General features: G+C 38.6%; 1 protein-coding gene across 1 annotated transcript; it reads right to left on the bottom strand.

The window, feature by feature from the left end:
• UBQLN1 (ubiquilin 1) lies at nucleotides 1-15,763 on the bottom strand. Its single transcript, XM_072404094.1, has 11 exons — nucleotides 15,283-15,763; nucleotides 8,356-8,507; nucleotides 8,144-8,265; nucleotides 6,912-7,174; nucleotides 5,997-6,155; nucleotides 5,669-5,888; nucleotides 5,003-5,145; nucleotides 3,249-3,332; nucleotides 2,579-2,694; nucleotides 2,148-2,313; nucleotides 1-1,300 (listed from the first exon to the last, which is right to left on the bottom strand). Exons 1-11 carry the CDS (start codon nucleotides 15,400-15,402, stop codon nucleotides 1,148-1,150), a joined length of 1,698 nt encoding a protein of 565 aa, XP_072260195.1. The 5' UTR covers nucleotides 15,403-15,763; the 3' UTR covers nucleotides 1-1,147.
• Nucleotides 15,764-16,896: the final 1,133 nt, after the last annotated feature.

Genomic DNA, 16,896 nt, shown 5'->3' with positions numbered 1-16,896 from the left:
AACAGAAGAATTGTAGGCATTTATTTATTACCTGTGCACAGGATAGAGGACTACTGATAAAAATGCAAGATTATCTATTTGTACAATGTGGTTACAAATTATTAAATCATATCATACTTTCTCACCGAAAATCAAGCCACATGGATCAGAACTGGACTGTGGTGTCACCTATCTGTTTAAACACTAACTTGCACTTTAGAAGCATGATGATCTCTGGCAGTGTGTACAGAGGATGCCAAGATCATTTCAAATCAAATCTCAGCAAAACACATCACTAATGACAAGGATCCTACAGGTGTCAGGAAACTACCAACCTCATCACTCTGCAGCTTGTAGTTTACCCAACACTGCCTTAAAGCCGAACCTCAGGCACGCAGCTAAATACATAGCTGCATAGATTGGCAATGGTTTACCTGTTAAAAGGTATTAGTACTTCTGAAAGCAAATCTTCTGCTCCTGATGCCCCTAGCCAGAGAGCACAGTCAGGTTCCTGATCTCCACTGCTGCAGGAGCATAGTCCCAGCAATAATTCTGTTGTAAATGCTATTATTCCTCATTGAACTATATACCAAGTTTCTTTTCCGTGGGTGTGCAGTTATAACTACTGTCAATGAATTGCAGCAAAATGATTCATGTTTATATAAAGGTTGGAGGGAAAACATAAGGCTAAATGAACTCAAGCAGTATGAATCTTACAGCATTATGCTAGCAAAAATACAAGCTAAAGTCACAAAGAGAGATAGTGTATCACTAATTATAACCTTATCTATTTGACTTCCGGTGTTGTTTGTTTGTAATCTACATAAATTACTACCACAGCCTATACCCCATGACGGATGAAAAAGTTAACTGAAACCTGTTCGCCAACTGCAGAAGCTATTCATTGGAAAATCACAAGCAATGCAGTGTGGGAGTAGATGGTCTGTACTACATGCAACAAGTCCAAAAAAAAAAAAAAAATAAAAGCTTTGATTCCCACAGTTTCAGATAAACTACTGCACATCATCCAGATTTAAATGCTTCAGGTTTAGTTTGTTATGACAAGGAACTCCAGGAGTCAAACCGAAATAAAGCAGGTGTTTTATCGAGACTTAAAAGCCATTATCAAAAATAAATTACAATTTTTTTTCTGGATTGGGAAGGATTGCTATGAAGGTTGGGACCCCAGTAGTCGTTCGATAGCTGCATTGATGTCTCCTCCAGTTGCTATTAAAGCTTGTAGATTTGCTTCTCTATTTAGGAAACCCATTGCACTGAGCTGCTCCAGCTGTGGCTGGAATCGAATTTCTGGATTCTGGACCTGTTAACAATGCAATATAGATATAGACATGATTATTGAAAGTATGTCCTCTGTACATCTGTTTCAGAATCTTATTATTTTACTGCAGCTGAATAATGAATTCCAAGCAGCAGCAATGTGCCGTCATTGAGCTGGTGACAAAGGATGGATGACAGTAATGAGTTGATGGTCCCTTGCTGCATGGTTTGTCTTCAGTGCTGGTTTCCCCATTTTAAACTTCTTCATCCAGCTCTGTACATCACCCTGGTCAATTGTGTCATGTCTATAAACAGTCTGCAGCCTTCCTTGGATGTTGGAAAGTCTACACATCTCATTTGAAAAGAGCTCAATGATGTCACAGTTTTTGGTTGGAATCCATTATTAAAAATATCTATCCGTCAGTAAACACACACACACACACACACACGTTAAGTAATGTTTAAAACTGCATGCTAGAACAATCCACAGCACCAACAGTAAGGGAAGCATTAGTTATATGAAATCTTCATCTTATATGTAAATATTCTAAGCTTCTTCAGTTGGTTGAGGAGGAGGTTTAAATTTGACAGAATTGGCTGGAACAGACATTTTTGATATCTAAATGCTTGACTCAACCTCATTTTTTGGAATTTGTGTACACTAAATTATTACTAACCGTACATTTCAGGGATGGGAGGGTGCAGATAATGTCAAGCCTAACCTTGATATTCTGCTTTTCCTTCTGCTTAAGAAATGTTCCATCATATGCTCAGTTTAAATTTACAAAGGTTTGTGAATAGTTAGCTTTGTTGTTACATTACCAATGAAAATGTAATTCTCTAGTAATTCTCAGAAATATCCAAAGTTTCTGTGTCATGGTGAACATTACCTGTGGATTAGCACCTGACAAGGCTTGCAGCATCTGCTGAATAAACTGCTGGTGCCCTGGCTCAGAGATTCCAGACAAAGGAGTTGTGTTCTCAGTTGGTCCAGGGGTGGGCACAGTTGTGGAAGGTGGGCTGGCTGAACCACCTATGCCGCCAAAGGGAGTAGAGCTAAGGGACAGCAGGAAGAGAAACTAAATTATTTATCTAATGAAAAAGAAAATGAAACAACATATTTCTTTTAAGCTGCCCTTTACAAAAAACTAAAATGCCAAGTATGTCAGAAGCTACAATGGAAACGCTGCTACATTTTATTACATCACCAAGCTGTGTGTGACAAGAACATAAAATGTATAGTTTCAAAATCAGCATCTATATGACAATGCAGTTTTGGTCACTTACAGATATTAAACATGCTATTAAAAAGGGGAATTACCCTGGGACAAGAGAAGGGGCTTCAGTAGCCAAAGTCTGAAGTCCCTGCTGGATCTGTAATAAGGCTTGCATTGCTCTGGGGTTGGACATAGCTGACAAAGTTTCTGGATTCTGCATCTAAAAAGAAAAAGATAAAAAAAGACCCTGAATATGGTTTAAAATGCAAAAAGATACGTAACATAATTTATCTGATTATTAAAAAAGCAGGGGTCATATAGATTAATGGAAATGACTTGTAATCCTGTCCTGTCAACACACTTCTTGAGTTCTGCTTACTAAATTCATTTGTCATCTATTTTTTTTTTCTGTTAAATATAAATCAAAGGATGACAAAAGAATCTAGAAATCTGAATGAGGATGGAGAGGCTTCACTAGTCTGTTGTGGAGTATGGTGGAGGTGAGTGAATCATAAGACAGAACAACGTTGGCTCAACTTTCTCCTTAATGGCTGCACTGAAATCTATGCCCTCCTAACAGCCACGTTTTTTTTCTTTTTAATAATTCACCAGAGAAACATGCGGATGTAGCAGTTTCTGAGTAGCTTTACATGGTGGGAAGAGCTTGGGTAACATTGATGTAAAGTGAACCAAGACCAAAGGTTCAGTGTTCACTGAAGAGGGCAATGTATGTTAATGTTTACAGAAGCTTCACCTGATGATCTACTCGCATACCTGTTGTAGGAAAATTGGCAACTGCTGTCTCATTTGATCTTGAAGTTGAGGGTTTCCAGCAAAGAGAGGATTATTTTGCAACATCTGATAAGAAAAACATTAGTTATGTTGTGGTTTCAACAAAGTACAGACATAAGGGATAAAGCAGCTAAAATCACAGGCATGTAAAAAGCTGCTGTTTTAATGTGCTTGATGTTAGACGGTGCACAGCAACTGTTAATACAAAATCTGATGCAGCAGTTTACAAAAAACCAGAGATGTTGTTCACAGTAACTAGACATAATCTTTCAAATAGAAAAGAATAAGATCTGCTGCAAAGGGTCAAAAAGTTGTGTGCTAATCTTTCAGTTTTGTGCTCTACAACAGAGGTGTCAAACTCAAAAACACAGTGAGCCAAAATTAAAACTTAAGACAAAGTAGCAGAACAAACTTGAAACTGAAATACCACCGCTACTACAATTCCCTGCGTTTATAAAACAGTCCAATGCAAGGCCACGCATAGGCAGAAAGCCCGCTGGTCTATAGGCGTGAGTGATGCAAATAATGCCGGCAATCGTAGTAGCGGCGTCTATAAAACAGTCCAATGCAGGGCCATGCATAGGCAGAGAGGCCGCTGGTCTTTAGACAGGAGTGATGACTGGAATTGTAGTAGCGGCACTGCATCTCAATGCAGCAGCAGGCCAACTGCAATTCATATTTGGGATTCCTTTGGGGGCCAAAAAAATGAATGTTGCAGGCCAGATTTGGCACCCCTGCTTTTGTATTTACCCCAAACTATCTTCCCGAACCCCCATATGCATTCTCAATCCTTTTGTCAAAATGCTGAAATCTATACTCATTCGTCCACCTGATTTTCTGCTGCAGAATGTAAATTAGTGATCTGAATAACAATTCATTTAAGAGCAAGTGATCCATCATACCCAACTGAAAAGTACAAAGTACTAGACTGAATTCACATCTGCAGTAAGTTTGCAGACTTCCTCCCACCAGGAACTGCTGCCTCTCTCAAAGTGAGGTGTGAATCTGCCCTTAGAAATACAGACATAGTCCATGTGAGTTTATTTTATTTTTTTTACCACTTTTACGTTTTCAAAATATCACACCACTGATTTATTTGATCACTGTATTTCTACAGATTACGGTTTTAAATGTTAGTAGTGATGGAGGTATTTTGTGCCTTGAGTTTATGCTGAAGGCAAAGCAGATTTTCTGTGAAAAAAAAAAAAAAAAAAAAAGGATGACAGTTTATATTCGGATCCGTTTAGATTTATGTATATATGGTATGTGATTCTCTGCCTCTAGAATGGGAAATAACTGTTAATCTTCCTAGCAGGGACACACACACAGTGATTAAAGATTCTAAACCTTTTCTACTTTGTAAAAAAAAAAACCTAACACCTGAAGCAAAATTTTAGGGACCTGTTCACATTGTATATGGGGTGTTAACTTTTGTTTGTTTAGGGCATTTATTTGCAACACAAAAAAGGTTTGCCTAATATCCCATCCCACATATCACAATGCACAGTTCACATTCATATAGTGTATATGGAAATTCAGGAGCTATTTAAAATGAATGGCAATGCACAGCAATGAACCTATATCCTTGAGCCGACATGCTTTGGGTTAACACATCTTTAACTGCAACGTGTGTTTGAATATTGAATCAAAACCCTGTGTCAGCACCTTTTCAGTAACAAAAAGCTGTATTTCTGGAAATGTCTAATCAATAGAAAAATACGTTTTTCCTCCTTTACCTGGGCTGCAAGTTCTGGATTCTGGCTGAGAGACTGCATCATATTTCTCATATATGGGGCAGATAACATATTCTGCATTAACTGGGGATTTTCAGATATTTGCTGCATCAGGCTCTGCATACCGGGCGTATTAAACATCCCAGCTGTAAAAGAAAAAAAGTTTAATAAAATGTTAATTAGATAACATTACATGGTACTGTTTAAATTTTACACGTGTATCAGTGTATTTATATGTGGTTTTTGGAGATCAATGGATAGCTCCACTAGCAATCTTAGATGGATCCCTTCTAAAGACCCCCCCCCCCCCACTTCATAGAGTTGTACACCAATAAGAATCAAAGAACTCTGAACAAAGAAAAAAATGAAAGGAATAAGTTGCTTGCTTGATGTGTGTGGTTCTGCCCACCATCCCCTCTTGTTTGTGTTCGATGACATTACCACTGACATCTAAAATTTGTATTAGATCTTAACAATCTGTATTCAACCTTACAATTAGAACAATTTTCATAGCAGCTTTTGATTTTTTTCAGATAAGTAAACATAGAAAGGTTGTACATGTCAAAGCACGGCAACTACATAAATTCTAAAGACCTCTGCCAAAAAAATTTTCTTTGCTTTGCTTTAAATGCTCAATTATGTGGTATTAAAAATCATCAGTGAACTTACCTCCCAGACCTGAAGACAGATTGGGTAAAGTGGTGCCTGGTGTTGAGGTAGTGCTGCCTCCACTGTTGGTGCCTGTTTGGTTTGCTCCACCTGCTGATGAAGGTGACCCAGGCTGAGGAGCCCAGGGATTGGGTAAGGGATCGCGGTTTTCTGTCCTTGATGGCTGATTTCCAGAATTTGCCGAGTTGCTCATTAGTGAAGCGAATGGGTTGCCTCCAAACTAAAATAACACATATCACTTATGATTAACCAACAATCATTTCCACACTTTAGTCAATTCATGAATTTTATGGACTGGAACTCTAGCTCTGGATTTTAGGAGAAATACCTGTTCTTGAGCAGCATTTAGCATTGGCTCTTGAATGTCTGTGTACATTCTGCGAAGCGCATTGTAGCCTCCTGGGATACTTTCCAGATTGCTCAAGGCTCGGTCTTGATTCCTCATCATTTCTTGCATCATTGCTGGATTTCGAGCCAGCTCTAAGGTCTTTGGAACATATAAAAGATAAGTCAATCTTGCTTAGCTCCTAGAACTGCATAACATATACACATATCAAATGCAACTCAGCGTTAATATCTGACAATCTATTATTTATATTTGGTATGCTTTATGACCCAGTCATGAGAAAAAGAAAGTACACCCTCTTTCATCACACATCAGGACATAATTAAAAAAAAAAAAAAAATCTCCAATGGCCCTGTCATGAAGAAAAGTATAGTAACATCTGATTCTAAAATGCTCTAAGACACTTTCAGAATGAGGAGATATGTTGCCTTGCTATATTTGCTCACAACTGACAGTAAAGCATCCAATAGTAAAAAACATAATTAAAATAATGCAGTCTGCTGCAGCAAATATTACTTTATAGAGACACATTCCCGACCAAAGGTGAGGGGTTACTGAACTACGTTTCACATTTCATCACGTCAAGTAGAATACCTGCAAATTCTTATTTTTGAATTCAGTGAGGTTGGTTAAAACATATGCCAAGGTGAATCTCTTCAGTGGCAAGTAGTAATAATACATGTTTAATATAACAACAAATTGATTTGATATGTAACTTGCTGCTTAGATGTAATATTAGTTGCTTCATTTGTGCTCCAAGTCCCTTACAATGACAGATGAAATCTAACTTTTGTATTTTTAGACTAAACGAATATTTCTGCTAAAAGAAAATAGTAAATATTTCATGAAAGGACAGCTTTGTCTTCCATAAAAAACAAAAAAAAAAAAAAAACATACTTGTCGCATTATGTCTGGATTATTGAGCATGTGACTGATCTCAGGATTTCTCTGGATTAATTGCTGCATTTGTGGATTGGCCATAATTAGTTGCCGCATCAAGTCAGGGTTAGACAACATGCTCTGTACAAATGGGTTTTCCATGATCTGAACCATCATCTCTGGGTTGGACATAAGCTGTCTCTGCATCTGGCTCTGTAGCTCAGAAAAGTTTGATGCATTCATACCCAAACTACTGAGCCCAGCCAGACCACCAAGTCCCCCTAGAAAACAGAATACAATGTGTTACCACTTAGTAGAAAACAAAAGTTACAACATAACAACATCAATAAATACATTTGATTTTGTCAATTTAGGCCTGTTACACATTGTGTTGTGTTATAGGTTTGATAAAGTGCAAGAAAATACATGTTGTGTTCATATAAAATCATGTGAACTGGTAACTTCCTTCCTGTGTCCCCTGCCACAGCTGACTTATGTATTAGCACTGTTCATAAACTGTAATGTATCCATGAAGTCTCCATGAGTATTGTCACCCAAGAACAGAAAGTAAATTAGGACTAGAGTACACAGATGGTTATGAATTTAAGGAAAGTGACTGCAGTTATAATAAACTTGTTGTTCTGGGTTGGCAATGCCACTTCCCCAGGGACAGTACAGTTTTTGTGACTTGTTAGCTTAGGACAGGATAGGTAAAAATAAAAGATTGGGGGGAGGTATAATCCATGCTTTTTGTAATATGTAAATTCCCACCTAAAAGGAAGGCTACTAAACTCATCTGTGTTATATGTAATAGTTTAACAAAGTTTTGCCCATTTTTACTCACAAATACACCAACCCTCTATAGGAGAAAAAAACAATGGGGAGATAATATAATGAAGTGCTTGGAAAATAGATCTGGCCCCTGCAATGCATTACCCATAAAGGCAAAAGAAAGCAAGTGATTTCAGCTGCAGAAGTGTGGTTAGTGCACTGCCCCAGCAAAAACATTTTCCTATATATAAAATGGGGCGATAAATTCCTATGTAGCCTTTACTGGAGCTCTGCTTTATCACTTCAGAGTCACAGCAACCAAACAAAAGTCAAGCAAATAAAAAGAGTTACAATCTTAATGTGCTAGAATTATTGATTGTATATTGGACACTACAATGCCAAGCCACTCTTGACAGCCATCTGCTATTGACGGCTTATGCATTTTTCCTATGACAGATCTCCTTGCACCAACAACTTACCTAAACCAAAAGGAGCACTTGTGGTGGATGAGCTAGTAGATGTGCTGCTGGAAGTTGTAGAAGTTGATGTTGGACTGCTAGGGCTGTTGGGTTGAGAAGTGGCAGCAGGAGAAGCTTGTGGTCTGTATCGAGGGAAGAAGTAGAAATGAATTCAACAGGTTATTTTTCAATGCATCGAAATTTCACAGAAATGAGAAATCGTAACAATGTACCTGTTCTGTGTTTTAATGACAAGATGAACAGTGAGTCCGTCATGGATGCCATGCTGACTAAGCGTGTCTTGGTCCTTTAATATCTTTCCAGCAAATATCAGCACAAGCTGCTCTGTACTGGTTTTGAAGCGTTTTGATATGTCATCCTTGAACTGAAAAGAAAACAAGATAACTTTAATACTGTAACGTAAAAATATTTTATATTTATCTAAGGAATCGTGGGTTAGGTGTTTCTTTGAAGTCTGGGACTCATATATAGCTACCCTACCAATTGACACACGAAAAAGAGTTCTTTCTACTTTAGAAATGACTGCCTGGTACGCCTACCGCCTTTTGGGCAACTATCACCTAATCCTTTGTTAGTATCATATCGTTCCATGGCTAGTATGAGCCAATGAGAGTCCACTACGATAGACAGTTTAGTAAGATTTATGTTTATTAAATCACCACATTCTCTACAATAAAACGGATTTCTTTTTAGTTTCTTAATCTGGACTGGCAGGGGAGAGTATTGCTGTTGAATACATTCTGTAACTGTACTATACTATACTATGTTGTACTATACTGGGCCCATTGTGTTATTGATTCTATACTGATATTTTCTTTATTACCGCTTTTTTGTGTCCAATTCATTCAATTCATGTTACAATGCTGTTACTATCATTTTTCATTGAAAAACTAATTAAAATATTTTGTAAAAAATAAAATATTATATGTATACCTTGGTCTACTGTGTTTCCCAAGGTAAAGGTAACATTTATTGAAGTACTATTATTTGATGTCTACAGAACAGATTGAGATGAGAGCAGAGAGTAGGATTTGAACACTTTTTTTTTATTAATAATTCTCCTTTTTAAAGTTGTCACAGAATCAAGAATACAGGGGAAATCTACCAATGGGGACAACTGCTTAGGAGGGAATTCCCCTAACTTTCAGTTGTACAGCTATTATTTCTTGTGCTTTCCTAGAGATAAGACTGGAATGATAAATCACAACAGCAGGACATACACATCAAAAAGAAAACCCAACAGGTTATTACCATTCACTACTACACAAAGCTAAAAAAAAAAAAAGTTTTTTTTACAAGGCAAGAAAAAGTTGAGGCTGCAGCATCTGAAGATCTGTATGTTATATATTTTTGTAAGTTTGTATCCTTTTCACTTGGAACCTCTGAAAGCAGAGCTGACAGGCAGTCTCTCACTGAAAACCTGCTCTTGGCTTCTACATAGAGCTGGGTACCATCTATCACAGACTTTCTCAAATGTTTCAACATGAGGGAACTCCTTCTATAATTACTAAATACATATTTCATATATATTAGCATGGTGGTCAGTGGGAAGAATGTCACCCATACAGATAGCAAAAAGGCCACAAAGGGAGACCTGGGGTACCTGTATAGATTAAAAAATGGGACACAAAACAGGAACAGCATAAGAGAAGAGAGATGGGGAATTGGGACGTTCGGGGGTAAAAAGCTATAACAAAATATAGGGGTTGGTAAACAGCTAGGAGCACTAGAAAACACATTACCTGGACCACAGCTTTCCTGCACCGAATGCAAATATATTCTGTACAATATCATATTTTGGTAACTTTTGGCTTTTTTTTTTAGTATTCAAACTCAGAAAATGCAGGGGCTAGTATTCACACAAAATGCAGTTTAGCTATAACCACCTGGGCGTTACACTGATGTCTAGATTTCTGTACCAAAAGCGGTACACTGTTTTTCATGAAATTTTTTTTTTAAATTGTAGTCCTGTAACTTACAGAAATATGTCCGAACAAGGGTCTAGTAGATATCATGAATATAAAAAAAGTTTGAAACACACAATCATGTAAAAAAAAAAAAAAATAATAATAATTCGGTATACTGTATAGTAATATATTTTTCTAAAACACCTCCCTAGTGTCCGTCACATACCTATAGACAAAACCACATAAATATATTTTGTATTATTTTGTATTGGATTGGATACAGGACTTTGTATTGAATCCAATAAAAAATATTTGAATTTCCCACTACGACCCCCATCGACGGGCGCATGCACTGACATCATCAGGAATCGCCGAGGGACGCGTATGCGAACACCGGGTGTTCTAATTCTTTCCGAACTTCTGTACTTCCATGCAAAAAGTGTTTCATTTTTTGCATGGAAATTTACTTTAGATTGTAGGCTATAATTCACCGAATTACTCAATAATTACTTATAATTCACAGAATTACCGCATAACTCACCAAAATATGTCCAAAATTTTATAAATTTATTATTAAATTTTTTTTTTATAAAACATAAAAAAAAAATCTTTAAAAAAAATAGTGTATAATATATAAGCTACTGTACAGGTACATTACAATATATATATATGATACAATTAAATATATATTATATAAGGATTTCTTTGTATTTGACTCAATACAGCTTCTTTGTACTGAGTTCAATACAAAGTAATTTGAATTTCCCGCACCGACGCATGCAGCAACGTCACCAGGAAACCCCGGAGATCGTCACTGCACTCGCCGGGAGAAGAAGGAAGAGAGAAGACGTGTCCGGAGGAGCTGCGGGGACCGGGTAAGTATTTTCTTACAGTTGTAATCCGATTGTCATACTATGTACGACAATCGGATTGCAATATAACGTTTGTTTATATTTTTAACCACCTGGGAAAAGTTCGGGTTTAACACTTTTTCCAAGTGTTTTTACCCCGAACTATGTCGGGTTTAACACTCAGGTGGTTAAAGAGGAACTATACTTAAAACACAAAACAAAAAAAAAACAAACAAAAAGAAAAAGACACCATAAATCTAGCAGGGCAGACCGATCACTCCGCAGGTGCCCTGCATCTGGTCCCGCGTCATCTCGACAACCGTCCCGGATCCAGTGCTCTGGGCGCCACCATCTTCGTCTTATCTTCCGGGTTCTTCATCCTACGTTAAGCGACCCAGGTACTAAGCAGATTGGGTGACGCAGAATGAAAAAAAAACAAAAAAACAAAAAAAAGGTTTTTCTTTGAACAAAAAGGCTCAGGCATGCGTGGAAGGAGCGCCTAAGAGCCTCCCGGCATGCCTGATGTAGGTATCCCGGGGAACTTTGCGCACACATTCAGTCTTGACTGCCTAGTCGGGCGAGAATTAGGGGGCGGTGCTACGCCTTTTTTTTTTTTTTAAAAGGGGTGTTGCACCTAAAAAAAAAACCCTGAATTTTTACCCTACAAAAAAGGGTTCTCTACAAGCTGATGTTTTCATGCCTGATCTCCATACCAAGCTATGGCAGGGGAATCTAGTAATCCTAGTGAGGAACTGTATCTATACAGAAATTTTTTTTTCCATTTTGGTGCTGAAAAGGATTAGAAGCTTTGTTCGGTTATACTGCAGTGGGTGGCTCTTATAGAGGGATTCCTATATTTCCTTTTACGTAAAAATGTCATCCATACTATGAGATAATCTTTCGAAAAGCAGCACAGTCATAAGTAAAACTGATGTTCAGTAGGGGAAACCTAGGACCACAGACCAATATTTTTGATTGTGTACTATAACTGAGCCTTGGACAGTATGGGCAAATTTCACAATTGTATAACTGTTCAGACTATTTAAATAAAGAACAGCAATTATTCTGATGTTTGGTATCATTAGGTGTCCGGTTCCACAATAATCATGGACCAGAGAAAGCAAAGGAGAGAGTTGTTTGAGAAAATTAGAAATAAAACTAAAGACTATAGTTAGTATGTTAAAGGCAAAGGCTATATGACCATCTCCAGTTATCTTGATGTTCCTTTAACGACAGTTTCAAATATTAAAATTCCATGTGACTGTAGCCACACTTTCTGGATGTGGCCGCAAAGGAAAATTGACCTTAGAATGAGCAGACAGATAGTGAGAAGGGCCGACAAAAGACCAAGGACAACTTCCAAAGGAGGTCCAGGCTCCTCTGTCTGACTGCACCATGCATCTCTATTTTATTGAGCGGACTAATTGAAAAAATTACTATGGGATACCTTATTGCTGTAAGAAACACAAAGTTACACTGGAATTTGCTAAAATGTATGCTGACAAATCACAATTCTCCTAGGAAAATTTCTATTGGACACCTGGAGCTTTTGGCAATTCACGTCAGCGCTATGTCCACAGACAAAAACATAAGACAAAGAAAAGAACGCCATACCTGCTGTACAACATGGAGGAAGCTTGTGTATGTTTAGCCTCTGCTTTGCTGATTCTAGCATATGGTGTCTTAAGTACGAGCGGTGAACAAGGAAATAACAAGACACTCTGTACCAATGTAATGCTCAGTGTCCTATAGTTCTATCTCATTCACAGGTAACAAATCCTCCAACAGGAGCACAAAGCCCAAAACACTGAAAAATAACTAAGAACAAAACTATGATTGGTCTTGCAATGCATTGAAACATCCATGGAAAGAAATAATGCAGAATGGAGAGGGACCTTTAAACCTAACATATCCGGCCCACTCAGGAAGAATCCCACTGAGAGCTAAAGGAATCACTTGGTACAATGGTTGCCCCTGAAAGATGGACAAAAAAACATCAGGTTCTACGTCCCATCATTCCTGTCTGACATTTTCATCTGTGTTATTGTTTTTTATATATATATATATATATATATATATATATTCTTTATTTGTCCATCTTTGCACTGTACAGATACATCTAAGCAGTTATTTCATCTCAATGTTTGTAGCTTGCACTAGAATCACTTTGATTTGTGTTTACATTTGCCACAGATGACAGTAAAATACTGCTGTAGCTACTGAAACACCAAGTACAGGACTCTTACCATGTATTGTGTGAATCTCTGTGCTTGCAACAAGAGGAGCGATGTATTGGTTTATGGAAATTTATCTTATTCCACATTTATGCAACATTTACAAAGAAAATCCAGACAACTCCTCTGCTCTTGTTTTTTTGCTAAATGATAGGGGCAAGATGTGCTCTGTAGTTTACAGACTATAACTGGGAAAACTAAAACGTTCTTCGATATTTCAGCTTTGAAAACATGATGTTACAATCAAAATGTATGTTTGGCAGGTTCAACCGGTACACATGTCCTCAACAATGTCTCTGTGCAGTGGTAGAAACATCCCTAGATTAGAGATGGTGAAAAGTAAAGCTCTGCTCATTTAGTGATACAAGTTTGTCATTTGAACCCCCTTCTGCACTTCACTAGTATTAGAAGACAAGGTGCCCAGTGATTGGTCAAGGAAGTAAAAAGTGCACCCCCCACTCTCCTTGTTATTATAATTATTATTAAACAGGATGTATGTAGCGCCAACATATTACGCAGCGCTGTACATTAAATAGGGCTTGCAAATGACAGACAGATACAGACAGTGACACAAGAGAGGACCCTGCCCCAAAGAGCTTACAATCTAGGAGGTGGGGGAAGTATCACACAATAGGAGTTAAGAGTTCTGGAGGTACAGCAGAGCTTTACTCATTCCTGGCACCAAGCTGGGGAAGTTTCTACAAATTCACTGCAATAGGGATGTTGCTGAGGACACTGCAGAAGGTAACTCCTTATAATAGTAGCACTCATTTTAGCTGGAGTTGTTTTTTAATATAACAGACACAAGTCTAACAGGAACCAAATTTTGTCTATGGGTATTCTGAAAAACAATTGTTTGACAATTAAAGTGTAGAAAAAAACCAATGAACATATTTGTTTACATTTGGTCTGCGATTTTAGTAAAACCAATACACATTCAGCCCACAACAGGAAACAAAATCTGAGCACCATTCTGGCAGGATCAGCAGGTATTTCCCTGTACATGATTGGTATAGATATACAACATAGGGAAATGCTCACACATGACATTGTGTTTTGTACTGACATACACTTTAATAAAAGCTCTTTAGTATAGATCTGTTGACGGGCTGCAGTCATGTGATCTGGCAGCCCGGAGCGGCACCAGAAAATCTGGAATGCAGCTATAGGAAGGGTACACGTATGCCCTGATCACATGGCACCACTGCAACCAATCAGCATCCACCTTTCTCTTTACCCCAATGCTTTTCTGTCATCAAACAACTGCCCTGATGTCCACAGACATTGCTGGGAGCGATGACACCCTCATGTTCCTGTGCACTGCAATCCTAAAATATGTATCTGGAGATCATGTCAGCCCAACAATGCTTTATCTTCATAAAAGTGTGAAAAGACCCCATCCTACGTTTCTACAGCTGTCTGTGCTCTGCTTAGAGAGATTCACTCCAATTGTCTTGGTGAATGATGTCATAGGAATGAGAAGTAAGGGAAAAGCCAACATGTTGAGCTGTCACCGAAACAGGAAGAGAGGAAATGTGATGGGGACACAGCTAGAGCCTTCCATATACACATTCACACAATATATGGATGAATAAAATATTCCCTCCCAATGATGAGGACACAGCTAGAGCCTTCCATATACATTCACACACTATATGGGTGAATAACATATTCACTCCCTATGATGAGGACACAACTAGAGCTTTCTATATACACATTCACACACGATATGGATGAATATACTATTCCCTCCCTATGATGGGGTGACAACTAAGATCCCCTCACAATTTATGTTCACTTCCTGTTTTGCCTGCTGGTCAGGAAATGAAGGGAAATCCCCCCAATGGTACACAGATGACATAATAATGGCGATGATAATAAATGGTTTGGCCATTCTCTAACCCATCACAAAACACAAATTCATTGACTTACTGGGGAGAATTTCCTTTCACCTATGTCTGCCAGGTGACACCATGGTGTGATTATTAATAGACAGGAGTTATATAGCGCCAACATATAACGCAGAGCTGTACAATATATAGGGCTATAAATGACAAATACAGGCAGTGACACAGGAGGAGAGGACTCTGACCCGAAGAGCTGACAATCTAGGCACATCTGGCACCGCTGACACAAGGGATCCTCACCTCTTTGACGCTGCTGTTCTCCGGCACCGCGAACTCCTCTTTCTCCTTGGGGGTTTTCACGGTGACTTTAATAATCCTGGGAGAGTCGGAGGAGGCGGCGGCGGCGGGGGGGTCGGACATGACTGTGCCGGGTAGGTTGGAGGAGTCGCTTAGTCTGTCAGGTGATGGCGGGGACAGTGAGGTGACAAGGACCCGGGTGAGATGTCTCCTATACAGCCGGCTCTATGTACACCATGTGTGAGGTGCTTGGGGCTATCGGGCGGTGCTGGCGCAGCTCAGGCCGCACTAACAGCTCTTCCTCATACCACAGCGTCACCGCTACGTCACCGCACTGCACTATGGGACAGCCGTGCTTGCCGGCCTCTCCTCACTGTAGCCTATTGTCGTTTTTTAATATTTGCGAGCTGACCTACAATAAGGTGCCCTAAGGCAGTACAACCACTAGCGGTAGCTCCGGGTAAACCAACAGCTTATTTCCCGTAAAGGTGGTCATACACAGGTAAAAAAAAAGCTGCAGTCGCGCTATGATGACGCATGCAGTGTCATAGAAACTGCTAGAACAGCACAGCATTCCAGAAACACTGGCGTGAGAGCTGGGGGGGCGGGAAGACTTGCTCAAAATATGTCGCTGGTATAATGCGGCGGCCATTTTGTTGGTTTGGAAAAAAAAATCTGCAGCACTAATAATCGTGGCTGCAATGTTAATCAGGTACTGCAGTACTGGCCTGGTAAAACCTGGACCACAGTGAACCCTTAATCTTGGTCCATTAAGTAATAAGGTGTATCAAACTCTTCGATATGGAAAGAATGAGGGTTAATGCTCTATTTTTTTTTATTGCCCTCCATGTATTATGGAAATTTCACTCACTTCCTGTCTCAAAGTCTTGAAAATAAAGAGAAAAAGGAATTTCAGTTGTATGATCTTACAATTTCTCAAATTGTATTCTGTACCTTCCAAATCTACACATATTATTTATCAATGAATTAAAGATTACACCCCAGGTCACCTGGTCTGGATGATCTGTGTTGTAGAGAAAAAAAATATGTTTCCTTCCCCTAAACATTGAAAAAGAAAATATATTAATAAAATTCTGCTATTAAGAAAAAGGCAATGTATAATATGATAGAGTATACTATACATGCTGAAAGGGACGAGGAGTGGAAGCACGGATAATCTGAAATAAAATAAAAATCAGGGACAAAAGGGGATTAGGGGGGTAGGTGGTTAAATTATAAAGATTTGGCACTATGCTGAATGGGACTGTCCCACATAAATTAGGAGGTCACCCTATGTCCAGCAGATGATGCTCCACTTAACCCCTCTCACCTCAGAAAATGTCCTCCACATTTTTAGGCCACCCCTCCCATGGTAAAGAAGAATGTAAAACAATGTTATGTGCACACTCACAAGCTGGAAGTCACAAAGATACTACAATCCACCTTTGAATCTAAAGATGAAAAGTCGGGCACAAATTGGTAGGATCCAAACATTTAAACAAAAATAAATCTTTTAAAAGTATTCAGCCACCTGAAATGTAAGGTCAACATATTCTGTAGACCCCTGCCATGCATAAAAAACTGTAGAATTACATTGAAAAAAAAAATTTAGAATAG

The sequence above is a fragment of the Pyxicephalus adspersus genome, chromosome 3, assembly GCF_032062135.1.
Source record: "Pyxicephalus adspersus chromosome 3, UCB_Pads_2.0, whole genome shotgun sequence".
Lineage (NCBI taxonomy): Eukaryota > Metazoa > Chordata > Amphibia > Anura > Pyxicephalidae > Pyxicephalus > Pyxicephalus adspersus.
Note: the sequence above shows the minus strand (reverse complement) of the source record. Positions and strands in the feature narration are given on the sequence as shown.

Coding starts and splice junctions, on each gene's coding strand:
- UBQLN1 (XM_072404094.1), bottom strand. CDS start 15,402: ATGTCCGACCCCCCCGCCGCCGCCGCCTCCTCCGACTCTCCCAGGATT. Junction 5,889..5,996: donor TAAATGCTGCTCAAGAACAG/GTATTTCTCCTA, acceptor GTGTTATTTTAG/TTTGGAGGCAACCCATTCGC. Junction 2,314..2,578: donor GCCCCTTCTCTTGTCCCAGG/GTAATTCCCCTT, acceptor GCTGTCCCTTAG/CTCTACTCCCTTTGGCGGCA.